This window comes from Ochotona princeps, chromosome 18, assembly GCF_030435755.1.
Source record: "Ochotona princeps isolate mOchPri1 chromosome 18, mOchPri1.hap1, whole genome shotgun sequence".
In the NCBI taxonomy this organism is placed as follows: domain Eukaryota; kingdom Metazoa; phylum Chordata; class Mammalia; order Lagomorpha; family Ochotonidae; genus Ochotona; species Ochotona princeps.
In genome coordinates, this window is record NC_080849.1 from 17,390,819 (window position 1) to 17,417,184 (window position 26,366).

The 26,366-nt window shown below is 39.5% G+C and overlaps 1 protein-coding gene across 3 annotated transcripts in view; it reads right to left on the reverse strand.

Annotated features, from left to right (window-relative positions):
- DCC (DCC netrin 1 receptor) overlaps positions 1–24,013 on the reverse strand; it is a 555,681-nt gene extending 531,668 nt beyond the window's left edge. For 2 of the 3 annotated variants that reach the window (XM_058676959.1, XM_058676958.1), the window contains exon 1: positions 23,699–24,013. In XM_058676959.1, coding sequence (XP_058532942.1) covers positions 23,699–23,957 — 259 coding nt within the window. In that variant the 5' untranslated portion in view covers positions 23,958–24,013. The remainder of the gene's footprint in view (positions 1–23,698) is intronic. The other variant, XM_058676960.1, reaches the window with a different exon arrangement.
- Positions 24,014–26,366: the final 2,353 nt, after the last annotated feature.

The window sequence follows — 26,366 nt, forward strand, 5'->3', positions numbered from 1 at the left end:
ATTAAATCACCTAAAAATTACAGATTGCCCTATAGCAATATACAACATGGAAGGAATCTCAGTAAAACCCTGGATTTACAGAGGTTGTATCTAAGGACTATTTAAGAGACCGACAGCAAGCACTCCATCAAGAATATCATGGGGAAAAAACAGAATATGGTGGGTGTATTTTTACAGAAAATACAATACAATGCACACAATACTCTAATACATGCGACTTAGCTTTTATAAAGATCCAAAAAGAATTATAGGATCTTGTCAAGCCTCAAGTCACATTATGAACACTGGTCTTTATTATCTCTACCAGGGATCCCAAGTCTGAAAGCACGCAATCCTGTAAGAAGCGATCACAATTTTATGTACTGTGATTTTACTTGGTGTTATAAAAGATGCAGAAGAAAAGTAAGTTATTCTATATTCTGGGTAAACAAACGCTTATAGTGATAACAGGGCTAAGGTGATAAAACCATTTTCTAGAGCTTATTGATAAAGAACAAGATGGAATGCCCAACTTATTCAAGTTGATACTGGTATGAACAAAATTTGCCGAGTAATCATTAAATTTCACACTTGAATGTTAAAAGCAAGATTCTAAAACTATATTTTTCCCTCTGGAAGTACTAGGGTAGGTTTATTTTTCATTATGACTCACAACGTATTTTTAGAAAGATCTGACACACTAGGGATCAGTATGGTCTCTGGTTTTCAGCTTTCCTGGATTTAATAGAGTACCATCTGTTCAGAGACATATCTTTCAACAATGTTACTTGATAAAATAAAATAATGGGGCCCGGCGGCGTGGCCTAGCGGCTAAAGTCCTCGCCTTGAAAGCCCCGGGATCCCATATGGGCGCCGGTTCTAATCCCGGCAGCTCCACTTCCCATCCAGCTCCCTGCTTGTGGCCTGGGAAAGCAGTTGAGGACGGCCCAATGCATTGGGACACTGCACCCACGTGGGAGACCCGGAGGAGGTTCCTGGTTCCCGGCATCGGATCGGCGCGCATCGGCCCGTTGCGGCTCACTTGGGGAGTGAATCATCGGACGGAAGATCTTCCTCTCTGTCTCTCCTCCTCTGTGTATATCTGGCTGTAATAAAATGAATAAATCTTTAAAAAAAAATAAAAAAAAATAAAAAAAAATAAAATAATGATGATTTACCTTCCCAGGCAAATCTATAATTCAATTCTGGAACTGCCGGGTTTTAAAATTAAAATGTTTATAGGAGGGAGATAATATTGTGACATAATATTAAGTCAGCCCAATGATCCCATGAGGGTGCCTGTTCTAGACCCGGGTAATCTGCTTCTAGCTCAGCTCCATATTGATACACCCAGAAAAGTGACAGGGGAGGGCCTGGTCCTTGGGCCCCTGTACTCATGTGGGAGATTAGGATGACACTCCTGGATGCTCTCTTTGACCTGGCCCTGCTCCAGCTACTCAGGCCATTTGGAAAGTGAACCAGTAGGTGGAGTAACCACCCCCCTCAATCGGGGTGTGTGTGTGTGTGTGTGTGTAAAACTCTGCCTTTCAGATCAAGAAATATTTCTTTAAAATGCTTTTTAGGAGTAGTATATTGGGGAAGGACTTCTAAATTATTGTATATTTTATATCCTTTCTAATAGAGTATTAGGAATAAAACTTGACATTTGTGAGTGTTCATTTTTGTTCTGTGGTGACTTAGAGGGGAGGAAAGGTGGCCTGAATCAAGGCTAGTGGCCAAGTCCTTGGTGCTCTCCATCATAATCAAAGGGGGCGACAAGCAGTGGAGCGTAGCATGTACACCTGCAGGACGGGCCTGCAGAGTGTGGACCCTCCTTATCCAAGCAGGGTGAAGTCCAAGGCCCTCTATGGACTAGGACACCAGGCACAGCACCAAATCCTTTAGAGCCTATAGTTTTGCTCATATGCACATTTTATTATCAAAGCTGACTTACAAATGAGGAGCAATAACAGACTCACAGAATGGCTAACAAGAAAATTAACTATATACATATAAATGTGTATATATATATATATATATTACTCATAGACATTACATAATGTGTGAATTCTAGGTATTTTATTTTACTCTACTGTATTTTCAGACCATGGTTGATCACAGATCACTGAAATTATAAAGCAAGACCATGGCTACAGGGGGACTACTATATTTGGGATGGACAGTAGGCACTTGGTCAAAACTGATGAGAAGGGTGTAGGTCACAAAGCTGAGATGGACGCAGGAGTAGATTCGGAGCAGTGAAGCATCTAGAGTCAAAAGAAGGCTTGGGGTCAGGAGGAAAAGAAAGCCATTGGAAATGGGAGGAGAAGGGAACTTAATAAACAGAAGGCCAAAGGATCTCTCTGACCTCTGAACTCGGTAAGCTCCTCTCTCAACATTCTGAACGGCTTGTTGAAAGCTGATTTTATAAATTCATCTGTTTTACCCATGCCGTCACTATGAATCCGGCATCCCACTCTGCGACAGTCTAGAGAGAGCATCCTTACTTCGCAAACCTGTACCGTGAACTGCTTTGGAAGAGGCTTATTGAACTAAATAAGAGGTTTTTGAAAAGATTCTTTCTAAAGTGCACTCTCGTTTGTTAAGATCCTTTTGTTTAGAAAGCATCATTGTGCTTAGCCCCAGAAAAGCATTCACTGAAGAGGTTGTTTCCTTTCCCAGTTCTACTCAGCTGTCTTGAGGGGAAAATGGTCTTTTTTTTTTTTCATTCAGAAATTATTTTCTTAGAAAGTGCATACATTAATTTGGAGTGCTAAAATTTGTCTTAAAATATGCTATCAGTAATGGCGAACTTAATTATACATGAAGCAAAAAGTAAACTTTTTTTCAGCCAATTCTGACTGTATGTCCTAGAAATATATATAAGAGAAGGTAATAAATGTTTTCTTTCCTCTTCACAAAAAAAGTGGACTTAGACACGTTAGTCATTCACTAGCATGTTATTTAACTTCATGGCATTGTAAATTTCTTTTTTTCTTCCTGGTGCTGATTTTGTATTGTGGCTTTTCATTTAAGGGGATGTATAGTAACTGTGAAATGGAGACTATCATATCCAGATGTTAGGATACAATGCAGTATGCATCTTTACTTCCAAAGATGGACTCCCAATGAAACTAGTTACTATATCTTGACAATAGGATGCTGGACTCTCTGCCATTGTCCATGCCCACAACGATGGACATATGATTGCGTATGAAGAACTATATGTTAGTAATGATACAGAGGAACTCAGTGACAAGGGAGGGAATTGGGGAGGGGATAAGGAAATTGCCAGGATCTATGCACTGTATCATAAAATAACAATGAAAAAGAAGTAATTTTTAAAAAAAGTTTGTGAAAGATTATCCACAGAAGAAATTGTTGAAGAAAAATGCTCACTGGACTTCAAGTGGGCAAATTTGTCTATTCTAGGACCTTTGTAGTCGTTCATAGAACTTTGGTAGAGATAAATGAGATAAACTTCCCATGCTTTTTTGAAAACAAATTAAATAATCCCCTAGCTGTAGGCAGCTACCTAGGTTGCCTCATACCTAGGCAAATGTTACACTGCTTGGAGAAAAGCGGCAATAGCTGGCAGGCACTCTGGACCTGGATAATGCCAAACTTATGTTAACTATACCAATGTGTCAATGTAGTTAGCTATTTCAATATTCATTCATTCATTCATTCACTTATTTATTTTTTGAAAAGATATGTGGGGAATACAGAGAATACCAGAGTGGAAAATACCACCCAGACTCAGTCCAGGGTCAGGGGTAGGAGCTGAAAACTGCCCGGGGGAATGACTTCTGGGTCATCCACAGACCAGGCCAATGTACTCATAGGCAGGCGAGATAGCTGAGATGGAGTAGCTTGGAAAGGGGAAGCCAGAGGGCATGACCGGGTCATTCAAGGCATCCACCCACTTGGGTGACCTGGGATGGGATACATAGCATCACCTGCAGTCTGCTGGAACATTCAAATGCTGGTGCTGGGTAGGGGGGCACACATGCTTGGGCTGGGCCAAAGTACCCACCCACAAGTTTTGGAGTAGGCCATGGGCCTGTTAGGATAGATCACAGCATACACAAGAAGGTGAAAGAACTGGATCTGGGGCAAATTGTGTATGGGACTTGTTGGCCTGACTCTGTGAGATTACAGCATCTGCTGATTTGCACAGAGCTTAGGTGGTGATAGGCCAAGGCAGGCTGGACTATGGAACTCAACTGACACTTGTGAAAGCCGGGGTGGAGAGGGAGCCAGGCTGGACCAAGCTATAGCACCTGTCAACACATGCAAAGGCCAGGACTGATGGCAAACCATGCCAAGCAGGGCAGTGGCACTTGCCACCATGCATGAGATCTGGGTCTGGAAGCAGGTCTAAGAAGGAAATTTGGGGAACTTCCCTGCTAGGCCAAAGCTCCCACTATGGAGCACAATAGCTGTAGAATGGGGCAAACCAGGTCAGACAAGGCTGCAGTACTCAACATTTGTGTGAGCCAGGTCTGGGGGCAGGCTGGGTTAGGCCATTCCATAACACACAGGGCACGAGTGATAGCCAGCATAGACACACAGTCTAGGCTGGGTTGGACCACAATACTCACAATATCAAATGAGAGCTTGGGGTGGGTCAGGCTGGATTCAGCTGTTTCACTTACCAGTGATAGTCTGACCTGCCTCCAGGCCAGACTGAGCTAAGCATCAGTACCCATGAATGTGCATGAAAGCCAGACTTGGCTAGGCTACAGCACATGGCAGAATATGCAAAAACCAGGCTGAGGGCAGGCCTGGTGAGAGTTACTGGGGGTCACACCAATTAGGCTGCAGTACCTGCTGGTGTGAGGGAAGACTAGGCCTGTGGTGGGCTGGCCTGGACTAGGTTGAAGCACTGAACATGTCGAGTGAGAGTGGGGCTAGGGGTAGAAATGACCAGGCAGCTGAATCCACTAATATGGATCCTATTGAGGCTCAGAAAGTGCTTTTCAGAAGTGCTTTGAGCAGAAGGACACTGGCAGGAACTGAGAATCGAGAGGTCACCGTGACCTTGCCCTGCTTTTCTGCATGAGATTTGGCAGTAAAGAAACCCCCTTACCTCTGCTATCTGAACACAGGTCATCATAGTACTGGAAGGGTCTGGTTGTACAGCAGGGGAGAAGAAACGCTGCACAAAGAAGCTAGGAAGAATACGAACCCTAATGCCTTGCTGGACTCCCCCTTCAGCCTACTTCCATTAATTTTTCAATTATCTTCTACACAGATGCCCATTCTTCATGACATCCAAGCATAAAACAATTTTCTCTGGGTCTTTGGGTTTTCAATTTTGAAGGTTGCTGTGTCATACACAACTTTCATTATATAAATTTATCACTGTTTTCTGTAGTTAATCTGTCTTCTGTCATAGGAGTATCAGTCACAACTGTTATGATGAGTGAAGAAAGGTAATACAACTCTACCCCTACAAGGTATCAGTCACCCAGCATTTCCCCAACTCCTACATCCCTCTCCTGGACAATAGGAAATCTGTCCTCAAATATGGGACTTTGAAAACTGAGAAAACAGCAGAAGCAGGCTCTCTCAACTGTGTTGGGAAAATAGACACAGAAGAGAGAGGAAACAGGATACAAACTCACTGCCAAATCAAAATCATGAATAAAGAGAAATAAATTTGCTGAAGGTGGCCAATTGCTGGTATTTACACAAAGGGAACACAGGACAGTCATTCACATTCCAGGCCTTTAGGAGCTAAAGGCAGTCGAGGGCCTTGGAGTTTGGCTTGAGCATGCTGTAAATGTCTACCACAGCCTGGGCAATGCCAACAATACAGGAGCCAGGAATTCCACCTGAGTCTCCCACACGAGTGGCAGGAACCCAAGTGTTCACATCATTACCTGCCATCCCCAGGCACATCAACAGGGAGCTGGATCTAAAATACAGAGCTTCCAGGATTGGACTGTGTGCTTTGACATGGGATGTAGGTGTCTCGGATGGTGCTGCAACCCACTGTGCCAGAAGGCCTACCAACACTGCTTGATAGTTTATTGTAATTTTATTATCTTAACCTCTCTTGCTTTTAGATAGAGATTGATGGGTCAACTGAAACCAGTTCAATTATTGTCGTTTTGAAAAGTTTGATGTTTGTTTGGATTTAGCAACTTGAAAATTAATGTGATTCACAATAGTCTTATAACAGAAAGTCACTATTAGTCCAGATTGCTTGTTGTACAATATCTTCTAAAATATATGAACCTTAGATGTACAGGGAAGAAAAAATATTTTTTCCTAACCCATAGAGAACATCATGGCTGAAATACCTTAATAAAAACATGCAAAAAAGAGAACCATGGACAAATTACAGTTATATGCCACACAGTAAGCAACAGAAATGAAGACTCAACAAAACAGAGAAAACTCTGAATATTGATGATTAGGTTTGATGAAAAACGGACACTTCTGGAGAAGTACAAAAGCACTTTTAAGGTGTATGGAAAATGGAGTTAAAAGATATGTTTAATTTAGCGTAAAAAAGTTAGACCTATCATGGCACAGAAGGCAAAGCCTCTGCCAACACCAGCAATGCAAACGGGTGCCAGTAGTCTGTGTCCTGACTGCTCCATTTCCAATCTAGCTTCCCACTTGTGGCCTGCAAAACGCAGTGGAAGAATGTCAGGTGCTCAGGTTCCTGCCCCCCCGACCCCTGTGGGAGACCTGGATGAAGCCCGGGCTCCTGGCTTTAACTCGGTTCAAGTTTTGGCCTTTGTGGCCACTGAGGAGTGAATCAGCAGATAAAAGACCCACTGTGCATCTCTCCCTTTCTCATCGTAATTCTGGCTTTCAAATACATAAGTATTAAAAAATATTTTTTGAACTACATCCATTGTTTTCTTGCAACATGCTTTGTCTTGTGAATGTTTTGAAAACAACTTGTATGCATGGACTTCATTTTTTTATAAGACAAATGTATCTTTTAATTGCATTTTCCCCACAAGATTATTAAAGTACCCTTGCATGATTACAGAAGAAAAGAATAAGAGCTGTTGATTATAAATTTCAGGGAAAGCTTATTGGGTCATATTCTTTTCTGTGTTCCTATGTGATATTCATTTCCCTCTGGGTATATGGGACTGGGCACGTGGCACACCTTGGTCCTCAGGGGACAAGGAGGAGAAGGTTGATGAAGCAAGAATAGAACCAGCATCAAATTCCTCAGACATTACTGCTCCCAGTCAGTCATCAGAGGCAGTCACCTCAGGGACTCTTGTATTGCTTTTCATTTTTATTATTTTATATTTCATTTTTCAAAATAGTTTCTGATTTTTTTCAAAACATGTCTAACCAGCTCCCAGGGGATGCATACACAGTTGACCGGGGACCACAATCTTAGGAAATTCGTGTTGCAGGCTACAGTTGACTTCACCATCATGAATGTCACCAGCCCCTCATGCTCTTGTGCAGTAGTTTCTCAGGCCCCACTGCGCTCTGGCGATGGCCAGTTAGCACATTCGGCACCAACTACTGCTAGAGACGACCACCAGGAAAGTCAGCCAGAAAATCTGTTGAGGAGCATAAAGGTTTGGAAAGATGAGCAAGGAGTGCTATAACTCAACTTCAGAGGCATGATATCAGCACAGAGATGTGAAAATACTCCTTTGGGAGTTTAGCTTCCATCAAGTTTATCATATAGAACAAAAAGCTCTCTCAAAAAAAAAAATACCATGATGATTCATAGGTTCTTCTGAGCTAAAAGCTCCTTGAGGGCATGGCTTTGTCTGAACCACTGTCTCTCTAAGAAGAAATTGCAGCATTGACTCTGACTCTGGAAATGTGCTCTTGTCTTTTGGCTTATAGGATTCTTATTAGGACCTCCTGGGGTAGTGTCACTAAGTAGCTTGCGTATTAACTATAACCAAAGGGAAGGGACTAAAGACTGAATACATTCTCAGCTCTAAGCTTACACAAACATAGCACAAATCATCCCATCACTTTTGCCATAAACCAGACATTCTACAGAGAGGCATTTAATCAGGATCACTCCAGAACAAATTGTTGGAGTTCCACAGCGCACACTTACAAATCTCTTGCTATTATTAACTTGATGTTCATGGTTTGCTGACTGTTTTTTAATCATGGCATAATAGCACATTCTTGAAAGAATAACAGTTGACATTAAGTTTGTAAACCCAGAAGTGTTCAGCATGAATTGGCAAAATTACCATTTACCTAAGTATTTGTCATTACAATACCTTCCACTAAAGAAGACTTTATAGTTAATAGCTTACAATATGGGAAGATTCAACTATAGCAAATAAAATGAGATAAAAATGAGGGTGAATAACTGTTACGAGAAAAACATTTAAATAAGTATCCTAGAGCAATAGTATGCTATTATTTGTGTGAATTTAAAACCATAATACAAATATTTAATTTATCTATATATCAGGTGATATATAGATAATATATATATATATATATCTCAGAATCATCTGAGGAACCAAGAACCAACAGCCTCCCTGTCATAGGACAAGGCCTGGGTCCTCATTTTAATGAGTTCCTATGGAACATTCTGATGCACTTCAAACTTTAGAAGCACTGAACTTAGGAGTTAATTAAAATTTGCAAGAGCTGATCAGAGAAAGAAAAACAGAAACCCAGTTCATTAATATAGGGAGCTTTGGTAAGAAAAAAAAATCCTCTTCTCCCTCAAACAGTGGTATAAGGTGAAATCTTGTTAGGGCCCTCTCTGATGCTAAGATTCCAGCTCATGTTAGCGGGAATATAATATTCCAAATCATCTTTGTATTCTGGACATTGTCTTGCGCTAGAGAAATGCCCAGTGTCCTCAAGAAAAGGGCTTGGACATATTTTCCCTTATTTAAATAATGAATTATCTGAATTGAACTGTAAAATAAAGTTATTCACGTCTATGTTTATTTTATATGAATGAAAATGCTGCCTTGTTGCATTCACACCTCTCTGCTCGAGCTTGCCCTGCTTCCTGTAGCAGTCTGCATGCCTTCTGCCCTCAGGCCCAGGGACTCGTGGCTAAGTACACCTGAGGACTCCTCTCTTCCCTGATGACACAGAGGAAGGCAAATCCACTGAGGGTCGAAAGCAAACCTGGGAGCATTGGAAAACTACTTTCTCAAAATGGAAGCACCTTTTGTTGTTGTCGTTACAAATGGACAATGTGGAAGCCACTGAGCTTCCCCTGAGCAGGAGCAGAATTGAGAAGAGGCCAGCAACAGGGACTCTGGAAGTCAAACCATCTGCAAGAAACATGATCTCTGACTATGGTCTTGATTGAATCTTCCAATGACACAGGTTTAATATTATTTTATTTTTTGATGTTTTAAACACTTTGTTGAAATACAGTATATATACCAACACATGCACAAATGAGTACAGATAAATGAAGTTTTTAGGATCATTTGATCACACTTAAAATCATCATTCAAATTAAAAATAAAGCATTACAAGTGCCCCAGGATCATCCTTACAAGCCCTACTGAAGAGAAGGTATTCATTTGTCAGTTAAGAACCCTGTATTTCTCATCAGAGGTCATAGGTTCAATCCCCTGACTACAGACTATAGCATCTTGCAAATACAGAATCTAGAAGACAGCTGTGCCATTTCACGTTTCTGGGTTCCTGCAACCCACAAAGGAGACTCGGATTGCTTTCTCAGCCACCACCTTTGGCACCTGTCCAGTTCCAGTTGTGATGAATAGATATTTGGAAACTGAACCAGTGGACAGACCGTCCCTCATTTGCTCTTTTTAGGTCTCTGACTTCTACACACAAACCTCTGTCATTTCCAAATCCAAGACTGTGTAATTCTCCAAATTCTTATTCTCTACATCCCTTTTCACTTGTTACTCAAATGTATTTCAAATGACTTTTTGATTACTTGACTCTCAGATGAAAACAGAACTACTGGACTCCTGTGCTCAAAAGCTTAACCCTCAACCCTCTGGCTCTGCAGTTGTGTAACTATCCTTTACAGCTTATTCAAGCTCTCTCTTTTGCCATGACCTTGGTGGGACACTGAAGTCACTCCAACACCCTGTCCATTGTGAATTCAGCATTTAAGATCACAATACAGTTCCACCTACACTCAGAAAAATGCCAGTTTAGTAGTAGAGAAAGGAGTGAAACAAATAATAAAATTATAGACAGTAATTGTTGTCAAGGACTCTGATGATATAGTGCCCGATGCTGATGAGTAGTGATGCCTAAAAAGCTCCAGACACAGTGACATGACACAGATCTCTGAGTGAGTGAACCTAGGGCAAGTAGAGTCTTGGTGTCTACCAGATGGCTTCATGTTCCAAAGAGGGAAAGTAGCTTCTTAGAGGAAGTGAAGAAAAAGCATTCTGGCTGGAATAACAAGAAAATTGGCAAGAATGAACTGGGGGTGGGTGGGTGTTGAAGAAGAACCAACGAAGAAAGAGAAGGGATGGCAGGAGGAGGCTGGATTCTGCTGCCTTTCAAGATACCCTAAACATTATGACCCCAAAAATCAATGATAAATTATTTGGCTAGTTGTCACCTTTGGGTATAAAGAAGGCAAAGATGATGGCAGCTTCTGTTTGTACAGAGCCAATGGACAGGAAAGACTAAAAATGTCTCGTATATAGAGACACTGTTTTAGAATAAGAGAAAAGGCTGTATTATAAGGACAAACAGTCTTAGCCCGATTGTCTCTGCTTTCGACTCATCAGAACTCTGTTTAGATGCCATTATCCCTGAGGTAGCTGGTTATATTTTGTGTCTTACTACTAACCACTATCAAACATGTTTTCAGATTTCTGGTACAAATGCATAATCACATGTAAAAATTTCTAGACACAGACTTGTCTTATACTTCCCCCAAAAAACCCTCAAAATACCGCACATAAAAAAGGAAAACAAATTACAATTTTAAAATTTCTGGAAGAAAATATAGTAGAAGAGTTAAATAACTATATATAAAGACAACTTACACACCATATCAAATGTATGAAAGAAATAACTGAAAGTTTAAAGTTCATTAAAATTAAAAACTTCTACTGTTAAAAGGTGCTATCAAGCGAATGAGAACAAAAACTATAAAACTACAATCTGGAAGAAATATTTGTAGAAGATAAATGTGATAAAGAAATAGCAGGCAAAATAGACAATAAAGTGTTCAAACCCAACAGATAAATTCTTCAATGATGTAATTTTAAAAAGGCAAAGCGATAGGGGAGATCATTTGACCTAATCGTGAAAGTCCCCGCTGAGACACCTGGTTTTCACATTGGAAAACCTGACCCTGGAATAACTCAAGAAATTGGATTCCTGCCACCATGCTGGAGATCTTTACTGAGACTCTGGCTCTCAGTTTCAACACTGCCTTAGCCCAGGACGTTGCAGTCACTTCGGGAGCGAACCATTGGTTTGAAGTTCTCTGTCTTTCTGCCTTTCAAACAAATTTCAAAAGTGTAGGACAGGGAAAAACACCTGAACAGACATCCAGACAAAAATGGCATCTCAAGATGAACAGATGCTCCACATGGTATATTCTTTGATAATTACAAATTAAAACAATAGTGATGGTTGGTTGTTTGGCGCTGTGATTGAGACATTGCTTAGGATACCCATGTCAAAATATCTGGGCTGGGTATGAGCATTACTTCTTACTCCAACTTCCCACTAAAGCACACTGTGAGAGGAGGCAAGAGATGGCTCAAGTACTTGGATTCCTGCCACCCACCTGGAAGATGTGGATTGAGATCTGAGTTCCTGGCTTCTGCCTGACCCAGCCCTGGCTATTGTAGGAATTAGGGCAGTGAAACAGAGATGAAAGAGTTCTCTCTCTCTCTCCCTTCCTCTCTCTCTCTTTCACAGGCACACACACACACACACACACACACAAAGTGTAAGTAAACAAACACAGCAATGAAATATCATCATGTCCTCAAGATTCCATCCCACACCCTGAACACACACCATCTAACAAACTGATGCATTTATAGTGAAGGTTGCAATTAATAGCCTGAGGACAAAGAATTCCCCAATCACGGTTTGAGATGTAGAGATTTCACATATACACTGTTTGAGTAGTGTGAAAGAGTGCCTAAACAGTGAGGGCAGTGTAGTGACAAATCCAGGGTTTGGCAGTAGTTAGCATGACTACGAACCTGAGTAATGAAAATTGGCAGCTGTGACCTGAGTTGACTACATCTGTAGATATTTTCCCCACTGGTGACCTTCCGTCTGCTTTTAATTTCCAAAGTACCATAGTCAAGTGAAAATGTATGGAAAGGTTACTCTTAATAAACTGAGAAATTGATAAAGCCATCATTTTTTTAAACATGTGAAACACATGTTCCCAGGTAAGACTTGGCACTCCAAATGTCAGTGAATTCTGAATTCCTAAAGCTGAACTATACAGCTCTGAAAATTGAGTTTATAATGAAAATGTTGACAAGCTCCTGGAGCCACTGTAGTATAGAAAATTTAACATGCCACCTTGTTTTACAAGATTTTGCCAGCATGGAAGAAAATTAAAACATTTAACATCTTTCACTTTACCCAATTGCTTTCCTGCTCCAAAATGTGGCATTCTTTGTAATGTGATTCCATTTATAAACACCCTTGTTATTGTTACTGGACCTAATGTGTACTCTCAACTCTGCACTTATATTTTCTTCCAGGGCACTAAAATACTTATTGGGGAAGAATTATAATCTATTCACTCTTTCTGAAAATATATCGAGTTGTAACAGTTCTGGAAGAGCAGGGGCTCAAAACATTTCTATAAATATACAAGCAACATAAACAATGACAATTATAAGAATATTTTCCAGGGAGAGTTTTTCAAAAGGCTTTTCTAAAAGAAACATGTATACTATTTTTGGTTGGATGGGGGGCGGGAATAAAAGATAGTGTAGTACAGGAAGCAACAGATTTATCTTCTATGGGCAATAGATCAATAGTAGCAGATGGAAGCAGAAAACAAAAGATAATTTTCAAGTTATAAGAAATAAAGACTTCTATGCATATATGTCTGTTACTCCAAATCATATTTAGTATGAATTTCTTAACTCACGACCATTTAATTCCATGTTAGGTTCAAGGCCAGCCAACATGCTCTAGACAAGCACTCCTACAAGGAGAGGAAACACACAAGGTTTGCTGGCCCAGTGAAAGCTCTTGAAAACCACAAAAATTTTAAAATAATGTATTTCAGCATCTACAAAGCATAAAGCCCAAATGCTGAATGTTATCTAAGTTCTACCTACTGCAGGCATTACGTTATTTAGCTTCATCATTTTGGGTAGAAATATTGACCGTAGGGTATTAATGCTAAGATCTTAAAGAAGTAGGTGCTATTTCTCCCATTTGCAGAAGACCCATCTGGACAAAAGAAGGCAAAGCTCTACATGGGATACAGGAAAGACACCTGTAACAGCATGCAAGGGCACAGGATCAGTTACCACACAGCTAAAGCGGGATTATTCATAGTGCTTGTCTCTGCTGACAGGTATTGCAGTCTTCAATACCAACCTAATTCTTCTGTTTGTTTTCCAAAAAAACTTCAGTTCTGAGCATTACATTTCAGGTCCTCTGCTAAGCATTTCTGTGATCTCCCCAACAATCTTAAAAAGTACACATTATCTCCCAGTTCTATTTTATAGATTGGGAAACTACATCCAGAACATTTCCACGAATGATCCAAGTTTATGCAACTAGTAAAGAGTTGAAGACAGTTTGAAAAGTTTTTACCAGCTCAGTGTAAAGCCCAAACTCCTAGCATGTGACATCATATGACTAACCCAGTTCTGCAAAGTTTAAAGTGCCTGTCTAGGGAAGGTAAAACAAATGAAACCTGATCTCTGTGTTTGTGATGTGATTGACCTGTGGGAAAGCTGCGTGTGTAGAAGAATGGTTGGATGCACGGCCCATTGCTATATCGGCAAAACATGTGGTGCTGTGAACAATAAGTTAACGGAGTAGTGTCTCCTAACACGAAGGTGGGGAATGGGGCGAGGGCAATGATTCCTGAAGATGGACTGGAAGAATTCAGTATCAGGAAAATATATGCAAAGGTGGTGTGGGGGGTGGAAAAGTAAGACATGTAGCTCAAAGTGTGCAAACACATGAGTACCGAAACACAAATATTTAGCAAACATCTATGAAAACCAAAGGGTAAATGCAGATTTGGTTATATAGGTGAGGCTAGAGGTAGGGAACCAGAACATGAGGATCCTTCAGGCACCAGGAAGAGCTCAGGTTCTCGTATTGCCTGCTCAGAGGTCTGAATGCCATTTTGACCATAAACACTGAGCCTCGGAAATTTAATCTAGACCAAAGGTTCACTTCAACCTCAAGTCACTTCCTGGAGTGATACTCAGTGAAAGCAGGAAAAACAAAATTCAAGGGAAGCCTGGGAGACGCTTGAGTTGCAATTCTCCAGTTACCATCTATCAGAACCTTCCTGGCAAACACTTGAGCTGTTTGTAGACAGGGTCCACTCAGCACTAGTTTTGAAGAGACTTCAAAGGCATCTGTGAGGTTGGAAGGAGCAGTCCTATCTGCTCAGTGCAGGGCAGGAGAACAAAGCTCATCTTTTGATAGTAAGATTGATAGGCCAACAAAATGTGCTTGAATTAATAAATACCTAATCAAGAACTCTTTAATCCCATAATCACACCATTAGATAATATTTGTCTTACGAACTTTCAAAGATATGCACAAAAAGGAATCTAATAAATACAATATTCAGTAATGCATTATTAGCAAACAACCAGGGATGACAAAGTATGAATACCATCGGAATGAAAACTATGAAACCGATAAGCAAATATATGGAAAGATATCCAAGATACACCACCAACTGAAAAAAAGGCCCTGGAAAATCACTTACTCTCATTATGCTACAAACAAACAAAGAAACAAAAAATGCTAGAGACACAAAGCAGGAGCCGTTAATGTGGACCAGGGGACCAAGAGGCTGCCTGCCGCACCAGCATCCAGGACAGGTGCACACTAGAGCTTTGGCTGCTCTGTTTCTGACCCAGATCCCTGCTAATACGCCTGGAAGAGCAGCATGGGAAAGAGGCTCTTGTCTTGACTTCCACCTGGCCACTGCAGCTATTTCTGGAATAAAGCAGAGGAGGGCAGACAACTTTCCCTGTCTATCAAAACCCTGTCTTTCAAAAAAAAAAAAAAAAACTAAAGAAATCTTTAAAAAAATAAATAAATAAGATTATTATATTCCAGAACATGAGGGGACAGAAAAATGGAAATGTTCAGGAATTTGATCATGGTACATAACTACTAATTTTCTAATAATCAGTTACTTTGCATATTTTAAAGGGTAATTATTATGATATGTGGAGTTGTTACTAATTGAAAACAACTGATTTCAAAATGTGCACAATATACACATGAGGGACAAGATCAATGGGGACATTTCCTTTATCTAGAACTGCATTTGCCAAACCAAGGTCCTTGTTGGAGATAACCTTAAAGAAACAGCCATGATGTCGACTCACAATGCACCGAGTGCAATTTGGGACCCCAAAGAATATCCTGAAATCAGCGTCTGAATCAAAGAAATAGTAATTATTTTTATGCCACACTTCACTCCTTCGAACTGAATTCCCTCAATCCAATAAAATCAACTGGGCACTGAAATTTAATGTTGAAGTTATATAGGCATTATTAATTTTTAAAACACTTTCTTACATAGGCTTCTCGTTGGGCAAAGTGTTCCAGGTGAAAAATCACCAAATGAGCCTGAGGAGCAGCCGTTTTAAAGAGAAAGCCTCAGGGTGACATCAAACTGTTTTCTTATTTTTTCTTTAAAAAGCAGTTGTTTGAAGTGTGGGTGATAGGATCATACTAATATCAGGAATATAAATGAAAAGGTAGATTTGATGATGGAAGCGCAAAATGAGGCTCATACCAGGACGGCCACCTGCTTTGAAAGATATGCATGTCCATGTCCCAGACTGAAGTTTAAATTATGTCTGGGTGACACAGTTGGAAAACACAGATGACACCAGGGATCCTCTCACCCCCAGAACCCAACGCCCCCACACTGGTTACTACTGAACTATTCAAATGCAATTACCTTCTGACTCAAGGCCAGTGTGACTGGAAGTTAGATATATTGCTCTAAGAAATAAAATTCTACAGTGTAACTGTCCCACCAGAATTACAATTCTATGACTGTGTTCTGATGAAAGCAGGTGCTGCCACACCTGATTTACATTTATATATTTAGAAAGAGTCCCAGTTAAAGACTAGTGAGAAATTGTGTGCACCAAAGGGATGCTCTCAGATACCCTTAGAGGGTTTCCAACCAGGCTTTCAGTTGGAAATTACTCAGCCTCTAGGGCTAAGGCTTTGTCTTTCAGCAGGTCTAAAGGACCCTTGGCTACAGCACTGTTTTTAGCTGATGAGTATAACGAACTATGTACATCTATTTCCAGGGTGTGGCAAAGAGAAGAGATAATACACTAAGATCTGCTGTGGTTATTTACTTGTCATTTAACATGTGTCGTTATCACTTTATAGTTGTTGCTTTATGCTAAATTTATGTTTTGGGGTCCAAAGCAAGTGATTGCTACATTAAGAATCTGTAGTTGCTTCCTGGATCCCAATGGCTCTAAGTTATTCTAATTCTCACCCTACCAAATACTAGACATATTAAAAAAAACATGTGACAATAAACATTGAAGTAGACTGCTTATGACAGTACATTTGGAGAGTATAAATATCAAATTACATTATTAAAGATGACTGTTTTGCCCCATGATTGACACTGGCTAATCCTCCCATCCGAATCAGTATGTCTACGTTCAGCGTCCAGCTCTCTCCCCTGGGAGGCAGCAGTGATGGCGCAGGTATTTGCGTTCCTGTCATCTACCTTCACTATTTGGATTGGGTTTCCTCATAGTTCCTGGTTTTGTCCTGCCCCAGAGCCTGAACGGGGTATTTGCATGAACTTGGGGAGTGAAAGAGCAGACAGAAGCTCTCCACCTCAGCTTTGAGCTTCTATTTTTTTTCCTTAGTGATTTATTTTTATTAGAAAGTCAGATTTACAGTGGGAAGGAGGTACAGAGAATCTTCCATCCACTGGTTCACTCCTCAAATGGCCACAATAGCTGGAGTTGAGCGAATCAAAAGCCAGGAGCCTCTTCTGGGTCTCAAGGCTTTGGCCCATCCTTCACTGCATTCCCAGGCCACAAGTAGGGAGCTGGATGGGAGTAGCTGAGACACCAACTGAACGCCCATATGGGATTCCCATGCATGCAATGGGAGGACTTTAGCAACTAGGCTATTGCTCTGGACCCAAACCTGTAGTTTTTTTTTTTTTAAGGTAACTTCCTCGAGTGAGACGAGTAATCACATACACTAATTATATTCAGTATTTTATATACCGCAAGATACAGACCATGACGGGAAACAGTCCAGGTATTTTTAGGTACTATATATACATAGATTTTTCCATGATTTCCCTTAATAATGTTGAAAGCCTTTGCATCTAATAAAAACATTTAATTCAAAGTCCTTTATAAATTATTAAATTTAAATAATGGAATTTATCATGGGCATAGAAAATAGGTACCATAGGTTGATTCATAAATGCTTTATTCGATTTACTATTTGTAAAAAATTTCATCAAATATACAGCCATGCTAAATAGCTCATCATATAACCACGGGTTTATATGATACACTGCCTCAATGCATGGCACTTTGGGAGCCAATGTTATCTTCCACTGGTCCTCTGTGTGAGAAAAAATATTCTCTGATCTACTTCTCCTGAAAGGGGAAAGCAGGTAAGATGCTCACCCAACAGGTATCCTGGATTATACCACAAATCGTGGGGTTGGAGAGTGGGGAGACCACACCGAGACACAAAGGGGGATCTGAACAAACAGGTCATCCTGAGGTTCCCCTTGACCTTTAGAGCATGCTCCTTTCATTACAGATATATATATATATATATATATATATATATATATATATATATATATATATACACATACATACATATACATATATATATACATATATATGATGAAAAATATATATAATATTAAATATAATTTTCACAACTGCTGGCTTACTCACCAAATTTGGCATGAAAATAGTTTCCATGGGTCTTCATTTCTGAAATCTTCTCTACCATATAAATTTTTGGTGAAATAAGGTTGCTGTGTTTTTTGCTTATCAGTCTGTTGTCATCAGAGTGTAACCAGGAGATTTTGATAGGTGAAGACATGACATCCATTTTTTTCTATCCTACGTAACTATATCTTTGTTAGCCTAAACTTTATGAAGAAAATTGATGTTTTCGGTGTTCTGGGATGTCTTGTAGGATTCAAAAAAGCTTTGGTATGATCGCTGTGTGATTTTGAATATAACTCCTTTACTTTCATACTAGCACTAGCCAGAACCATACTTTCCAACTGATGGTTTAAGAAGTGAATAAAGAAACAGGGCTCCTATGATACTGATTAAATTTAGGATGAATAATTATTGCATTCCACTGTCACATGAATTAGAATTCCTAACAAAGGAAATGAAAGGGTGGAAGATAGTTTTAAAAAGTTATTTTGTTAACGTTTCTTCCATGAAAAGCCCTGTCAAGTTCTTTATTATAATTTTTATAGCATAGGAGCCATCTTTCCACTATGCATAGTTTTCAGGAATATATTTCTCGTCTAATTTTATTGCAGAGTTAATTGGCTTAGCTGGGAGGAGACTAAATCCCTATTTTTTTTTCAAATACAATTACTGAAGTTGATCGAGTGGGGCAGGGGAATGGACAGGCATGGGGTGTAATATTGATGATTACCCAGTTTTACGGGGCAGTAAAATTAAAGGGCAATGATAACATTAGCACACAGACAACGGTTGTTTAATAATACCCCATTTCTCCTTATGTTTTTTTCTCATATATTTTAGCCATAAAACTGTAGCAACATTTAGTTAAATGGAGGTAATTAAGATAATTAATTATAAGAGTCAGAATAATTCATTTTATGACTTCTCATTTGAAAATAAACAGGAACCTATCCCTTTAACATGAAATTCTTTGCTCTCTTACTGAATCCTTCCCATCAAGAATTTTAAGAACAGTTAAGGGCTCTGAGATACATTCTCTAAACTGCTTCATTGGATGAACTTGACCTTCTTGGCAATATTTTTATATTCAAAGGAATTTGAACATTTTGGGGGCTGCTTTCTTTATGTAATATCTGAGTAACTCAAACGCCATGTAGTTCATTCTCTCTTCCCTACAGACGAGCTCCTTTTTTTGCTTCCTTTTAAGTAAGAACTTAAAGGTCAGGTCATCGCTTCACAAATGGGTCTTTGTACCTTGTCTCACCACAAAACGCATTCACTAATTATTTCATAACTCATTTAAATGGGACACATCCTGAAAGTGAATTCAGTGAAACAACTCCTCAAGCCACTAATTATTTTTTTAAACACAGGAGAATTCTATTTGTAACGCCTATGTTATGTAAAAGCAAAGTGCCACAATCTCCACCTTGAAACATCTATTGTAACAAGGGGGAAATGCTTCTGAAAAAAAAAGATTCAAGTAAATGCACTTTAGTCTTTTATTGTCTTGATCTTCATAACACACAAAAATATGCAAACTTGACCTGTGTATGACAGAATGAGACCAAATAAGCTTTCATAACCCTAGCTGTAGTAACAGAATCTTCTCATCTTAGAATATCCAAATTACAGTGTTTTTCTATGAAGAAGGCACTAAATACAAAGTCAATTTTGTTATCATTAGTATTTTACCTTATTTCTACTTTTTGAGATTTCATTTAATAAAAAAAGAAGCGCCAAATGAATGGAGAAAAGCAAACGAGTGTCCTTCAGCCTAGCCTTCCACGTTGGCTGTCATTTCTGTTGAACAGAGAGAATCCTCAGATTCTGATTGCCAGCGAGCTCTCAGGGAGGGGGAAGTGCGCCAGGTCAAGCATGATTTCATCTTGAGGTTTGAATGGTAGCATGCATGAGGAAGCAGCTTACTCGTTCTGAGTGCCATGTGAGTATTCTAACACTGTCCGTTTTCTAATTTCCAAGTCCTCAATAGTGGATTAATTTGTACATGATTAACCTCTGAAGAAAATCATTCAAGCCCACTGTAACGTCAGTATTGTTGTATATGCACAGATGTAGGCTAACTGATCTGGAGCAGGTCAGTGAAGAGGAGGGAGGAGAGAGTGGATGAAGGGGAAGGATCTGGGAGGGCAAAGAGCGAAGAAAGGGGACAGTCCACACGGAGAGTTCTCCCTCCGCGGCACGAAGTCTCCAGTGTCACTGGAACTAACAATGTTACTGCCGAACAGGAGAGACACTTTGCTAGGTGAACAGTGAGACAGTGATAAAGAAACTTCACAGATGAACCCAGAACTGCTTTGCTCCTCAAACTACTCTCAATCTTGAGGGATAAACCAAAGATAGGGAAAGAACGCAGCAGTTCGTGTTTGAGTTAATGGGGTCCTGGTATTCAGCCAGTTTTGATGAAGTTTCTATAGAGAGGTAGAATTACCAGATTTATCCGTGGCCAGTATCCTGCTATGCTGTCGCTTTTAACAACATGTGGGATGGGATGGTACCCTTTAATTTATCTTTCCTGCTCCCCCTTTCCTCTTTAGCCTGGGCAGCATGAGCAAGTGAGAAGTTCTAAAAAACACGATGGCTGCCACGTGGCAAGATCATTTCATAAAATGTTCTGATTAGAGACAAATTTCTTTCACCACGTTTCTCTTTATCTAAAGACATTCTCGGCAAGCAAAAATGGAACAGGTGTTTTATATTGAATGGGCTCTAGTCCACACTGCATGAGAGTACAGGACAGATGTTTTTTTCACCCAAGCAAAGCTGGCTGTTACCTTTTAGTGGTGACTGGTTTATTGACTACTAATGTTTTAAAAATGAGATTAAATCAGGTCCACGGTCTTTATTACCAGGAAGATATATGCCCCTTGTGAATTCTAGTGGTTTGGCAATCTTAACCATAGTAGACAGAACATTGATGTATTCTGTGTTGCCAAACAGCACGGTAAGTGTTTAAAATGCTGTGAACAGCCTTCTTGCCTTGAAATGATACAATCTAATGTTAGATTGTAACTCAGTGACTGACTCCAAGAACCTATACTTGCATGGAATACTGAAGTCAAAGCCACTTCATTTTAATACCTCACAGAGAGAAGGCATCATTCTTCATTTCTCCATTGTAACAGAGAATGTGTTACACTGAATCTGGACTGCAAGAAAACTGAAATGGCAAGCTAGCAGGTCATTTTCAGGAACAGTACATTTGCTGCTTGTTTCTGTAACAGGACATAGAATGCCTACGTAACTCACTCAAACTGGCAGAACCACATTGATACTGTAGAAGACAATCATGTATCAGATACCCAACACAAAGATTCCAGATGGTTCTCAGCATAAGAATGTTACCTGCTTGGCTGAGCAGAGGAACTTTTGTGCCACCACCCTGCAGTCTGCCATTGCTAAGGCAGAGAGGGCTACCTCATGGTAGGGGAACCAAACATCTTGGATTTCGGCAGCTTTGAGGATATTCCCAGGACAGGCAACTCTCAAGTGCTAAAACCAGGTCACTCCAGTGCAATTCATAATGGTATCCTCTCTATTTCTTGGTTAGAGCCCTGTATAGCTCAACAATCTGGCTTAGTCAACTTGGACTTATATAGCATACTATCACTGCCTGGGTGATTTCTACACAGCAGAAACCCCCTTTTCACAGTTCCTTAGACCAGAAGTTCGTGGTTACTGCACTGGCATAGTTGGTTTCTGGTGAGGGCCCTCTTCCAGGCCACACTACTGACTTCTTGTGTTCACCCATAGCAAGGGACAGGTAGAACATTGAGGTACATTTAAGTAGGACACTTGTCACACTCAATAGGATTTTATTTTCAGGACTTCTCCCTCACAGACACCAACCCCTGTTGTCATCAGTTTTGGAGTTAAGATTTCAATATAAAAGGGAGGGACAAAATGTTCACTCTAATAGAGACCTTGGGGGTGAAGGAGCCATAGAAGAGAGTCAAAAATCTGAATTTGGGAACTGTTTGCATTTCTCTAAAAGCAAACTGTGTGTAAGTGTTCAATGTCTTACAGGGCCTTCCACCTTTGTGGGAGACCAGGGGACGCTCATGCCCCTGGTTTTACGTTGACCCAGCTATTTGGGGAATGAACCAGTGGATGGCAGATAGCGCTTACCCTCTGGAGCTGGTTTCAAATAAATAAGTCTTTTAAAAACTGTATCATAGCCCAAATTTTCATAAATCATAGACATAAACAAAAATCTAATATTTTCACACTGTAGTTCTAGTGTCAGGGGCCAAAGTAAATAAATTTTGAGCTGTTCTCTAACCAGAATAGTGGTGCAAAAATAGCAAGACTATCAGTTCCATAATATTCACTCCATTTTTTTTCAAGGTCTACATGACTTTCATGTATGCATATGAAAAGAGAAACCTCAGATTACCAGTCAGCTATTTAAGAACCAGCTTGTCACTAAGCATTAGGAACTTTGGAAACACTCAAGAAAGCTTCAGATCTAGCTTGGAACCTACATTTGTAAATCATCTCAATAAAGTTAAAGCAAAAAGTACTGCTCTGAAAGCAAAAGAAAAAGAAGAAGAAGAAAAGAAGAAAGAAAATATTAGTAAATTTCGGTATTAGTAAAGCTAAAAAATGGAACTAGGAAATTACTTTTATATAAATGGAAACTCACTCCTTAGACATCAGCTGTAAATTAACCTGTGTCAGTTTTGTTGAAAAAAAATATAAGAATTCTATACTAATCTGATTCCTGAAATTTTTCTACTGTTTCCCAAGGTAATTTAAACAGAAAAGTTAAGCCAAGACCATAGAGAATAAAAATAAGTAATTGTATATCATTCTTTTTTTTTCTTAAAAATAAATACTATTGGTAGGTATGTAGACTAGTATAGTCATTATGGAAAATACTATAGAGGTTCCTTGTAAAACTAAAAAACAAATTACCAATCACCTATTTTCTATCCAAGGAAATTGAAATCGTTCTAAATTCCCATATTCCCTACAGTACTATGACAATAACTACATTATGGAATCAATTTAAATGTCCAACAGATGAATGAGAAATAAGTGCTGTAAACACATACCACAGAATACCATCTGCCTTTTAAAAGAAGAGAACCCAATTATCAGTGACACGGTTGAACTCTAGGACATTATAGAGTGAGGGTGTGCATAGATTTCTGTGGGTAGGGGGATGTGGTGGGACTGGGGCTGAGGGGTTATTGGGTAAAGGGCTTGAAGGTACAGCTAGTCAGGAGAAGTACACTTCAGGGCCCTACTACACAGCACGGCCACTCTAGGTAGTCACTCTAGCTGGTGATAACAAAGCATACTTTCCAAAATTGTTGTAATAGTGAACTCCACACAGCACACACAGAATGAGTGAGTGATTGAATTTGCTGATTAACTTGATAGAACCATTCCACAACATATACATATATGAAAATCTCACACTGTACTCCATGAAAATAAAATCATCTGCCAATAAAAACACAAATTTAAAATACGTAGCTCATGTAAGGAATCCTTAATATTCCCCTGCTCCCACTTCCCAATCCTCCCACCTCTCCCCCCCAAAAAAAGATGTGGCGAAGGAGCAGGAAAGACACAATTCCACTTACCTGCTACTGCCACCTTCGCCGTCCGGCTAATGATGGACCCAGACTCTCCTAGAGATGCTTCACATTGATATAGTCCCTCGTCTGGCTTGTGGTGCCTGGAGTGCAGTATATTTTGTATCAACAGAGACCCGTTGGGAAGTTGCTGCTTCCTGTCATCCAATCCCAAGGCCAGGTGGATGCCATCTTTCTTCCACTTGATAACTGGCACTCCTCGGTCTGACTCCGCTGAGCAGTTCAGAAGGACGTCACCTCCTCGCATCGTGACCGCATCAGAAGGTTCGGACAGGAAGTGCAGTGAAGTGAAAGGTCTAATTTGGAAACCTGGAGGAAGATAGCACAAGTACACGTGATTATACAGTCAGGTGTATCTCAGGCTTAAGTCTTCTTTAAATGTTTTTTTTTTTAAGTTGGTGGCTTTGAAACGTAACTCAAATTTAAAACTCGAGGATATTGGATTAAATACAAAAACAACTACCCATTTCAAATAGTCACAACTAAAGAAGCATTTGTACCTCTGAAAATAATTTTATGAGAAATCAAGACTTCGTACAAATGCATATACAGCTATCATCTTGTACTAGTTTTTGAAAATTTAGGTAGGAAAAAACTAACATTTTCAAGTAAAACTACATATTTTACAGTAGCAATAAGAGTGTAACAGCTAAGATTTATGGATGATTTCCATTTCTTCATCCTGACTAAAGCACTCATTAAAAAATTTTAAAAGTCTGTTCGATCACAATGTTTTATAAAAATAAAAATCAACCGTGAAGAGTATGGATGAAGTTATTTAGCATAGAGCTCAGTTAGGTTTTAAAATACGTATATTCCATTTCCAGAAGCAAGTCAATAAAGCTACCAGCTAAAATTGCAAATCCCTGAAATGTCTTAATTTCCATCCAAATGTTTCTCATGGGCCAGACAATTTAAATGCATGTTATGGTTGGATTTTTTTTTCATTTTCATAAACATAAATGAACATTAAAAATCAACAGGAGGAACAGAAAGTTCTTTAATAATCCTGAGGGATACAGCAAATAGAGTTAGTTAATATATGATCTTCTTGAAGCTGACAGGACGATGCTAGAAAAGTTGCTTGGGTGTGAAATCAAAGGCCTTGAGGACCTCTCAGAAGATCACTGGGTTCGTCTTCTGCTCCAGCAGGTGTATCCCTAAACTGTTGAAGTAAATCAACTTTCAGTTTCATTTTAAACAATTTCTGGGTTCACATTTCCACAATACCCTTTGGCATACTGTTTTCAGCATTTAATCATTCTTAGAGTCTAAGTGAATTTTTTAACTGCTTTTTAATCCAATTTTAAGTCACTAATAAGTGATAACCAGGGCAGACGGCCCACCACTGTCACATACTTTCCTCCCACAGATTTTTTTAAATTTAATTTAATTTTGTACTATTGTTTACATAGTTAAGAAGCATCTATGCCCATGCGGGTCACTATTTGGGGGTGCGAAGGCTGGAGGTGTGGAGGAAAGTGGATGGGATAAGAGTTTCTGATTGTTTTCTTTTTCTCCTTTTACGCAGACATTCCAATAGCAGCATATTCCGTCCTTCCAGTGAACTGGAACTTTGGGGATGTATCCTTAGTTCTGTTGCTATCTTTTCAGGATCTGTGATTCTAGCAGGTCTTAAAGTCCCTCATGCATAAAATCAGGGAGTTGAGCCACATGACCTGCAGATTGACTATTCAGTTTGGAAACGTTTAATACTAGAAGGAGTTGAAGGTAACCTTTAAGTGAACTGCACTGTAAACAAGCTGAGAGGGAGACTATGCTTTAAACCTCTCTCCTTTTTACATGTTCTCCCTCTTTACCAGGAAAAGAAACACAAGGTAGCAAATCCCTAGCTTCAGATTCACTCACAATGAGAAAGTGGAAAGTTCTACTGCCCTTGAATGTCAAATATTCAAAGTAATATCCACAATTTCCGCACAAGTAGCCTTAAGAAGGTAGGAATAAATTCAGAATTCAAGACCAGGCAACTATATTAAGAAAACAATTATGGCTTTTTTGTTCTTCCTAGGGCCTATATTTCAAATGCAACCTCATGTTGAGAGCTTTATTTGTGTCACAGAACACATAATTCATTTACCACAGCTGTTTATGATAGCATGTTAATGAGTGCATCTACCCATTATCACAAATAAATAATCCACTTAATCTGAAACGGGAAGGTTATGACAGTCTTCAGTGCTGTGTTTATCATTTAGGAAAGTTAAATAAAGATTACCTTTTCTTTAAGACAGTTACCCTTGTAAGTCACTGGCAAATTTGAGCTTTTGCAAGCCTTACAATAATTAGTTTGAATATATGACTCTGGAATAAAGTGAACCCTCTGTTTTAAGCAATTGGGATTTGCTGCATAGTTCTTAGAAAATCTGAATCCCAGCAAATATAGATATCCTTTTAGTAAGTTTTATTAAAGCCCACCTCCAGCTCCCTGGTGGAGAATTTGACACCAGAATAAGCAATGCATTATGAACGCATTTTACTGACTTCCAATTCTGCTGTCCAGCTCTCTTTTTCTCCTATATTACTAGTTCTTTTTGGAGATGTTCAGTCGACCAGCACATCAAATCTTAAAATGAAATATTTTATCAACTTTTTTTTTCATTCAAGAAGCAATTTGAAATCAACTGATGCAATGTAT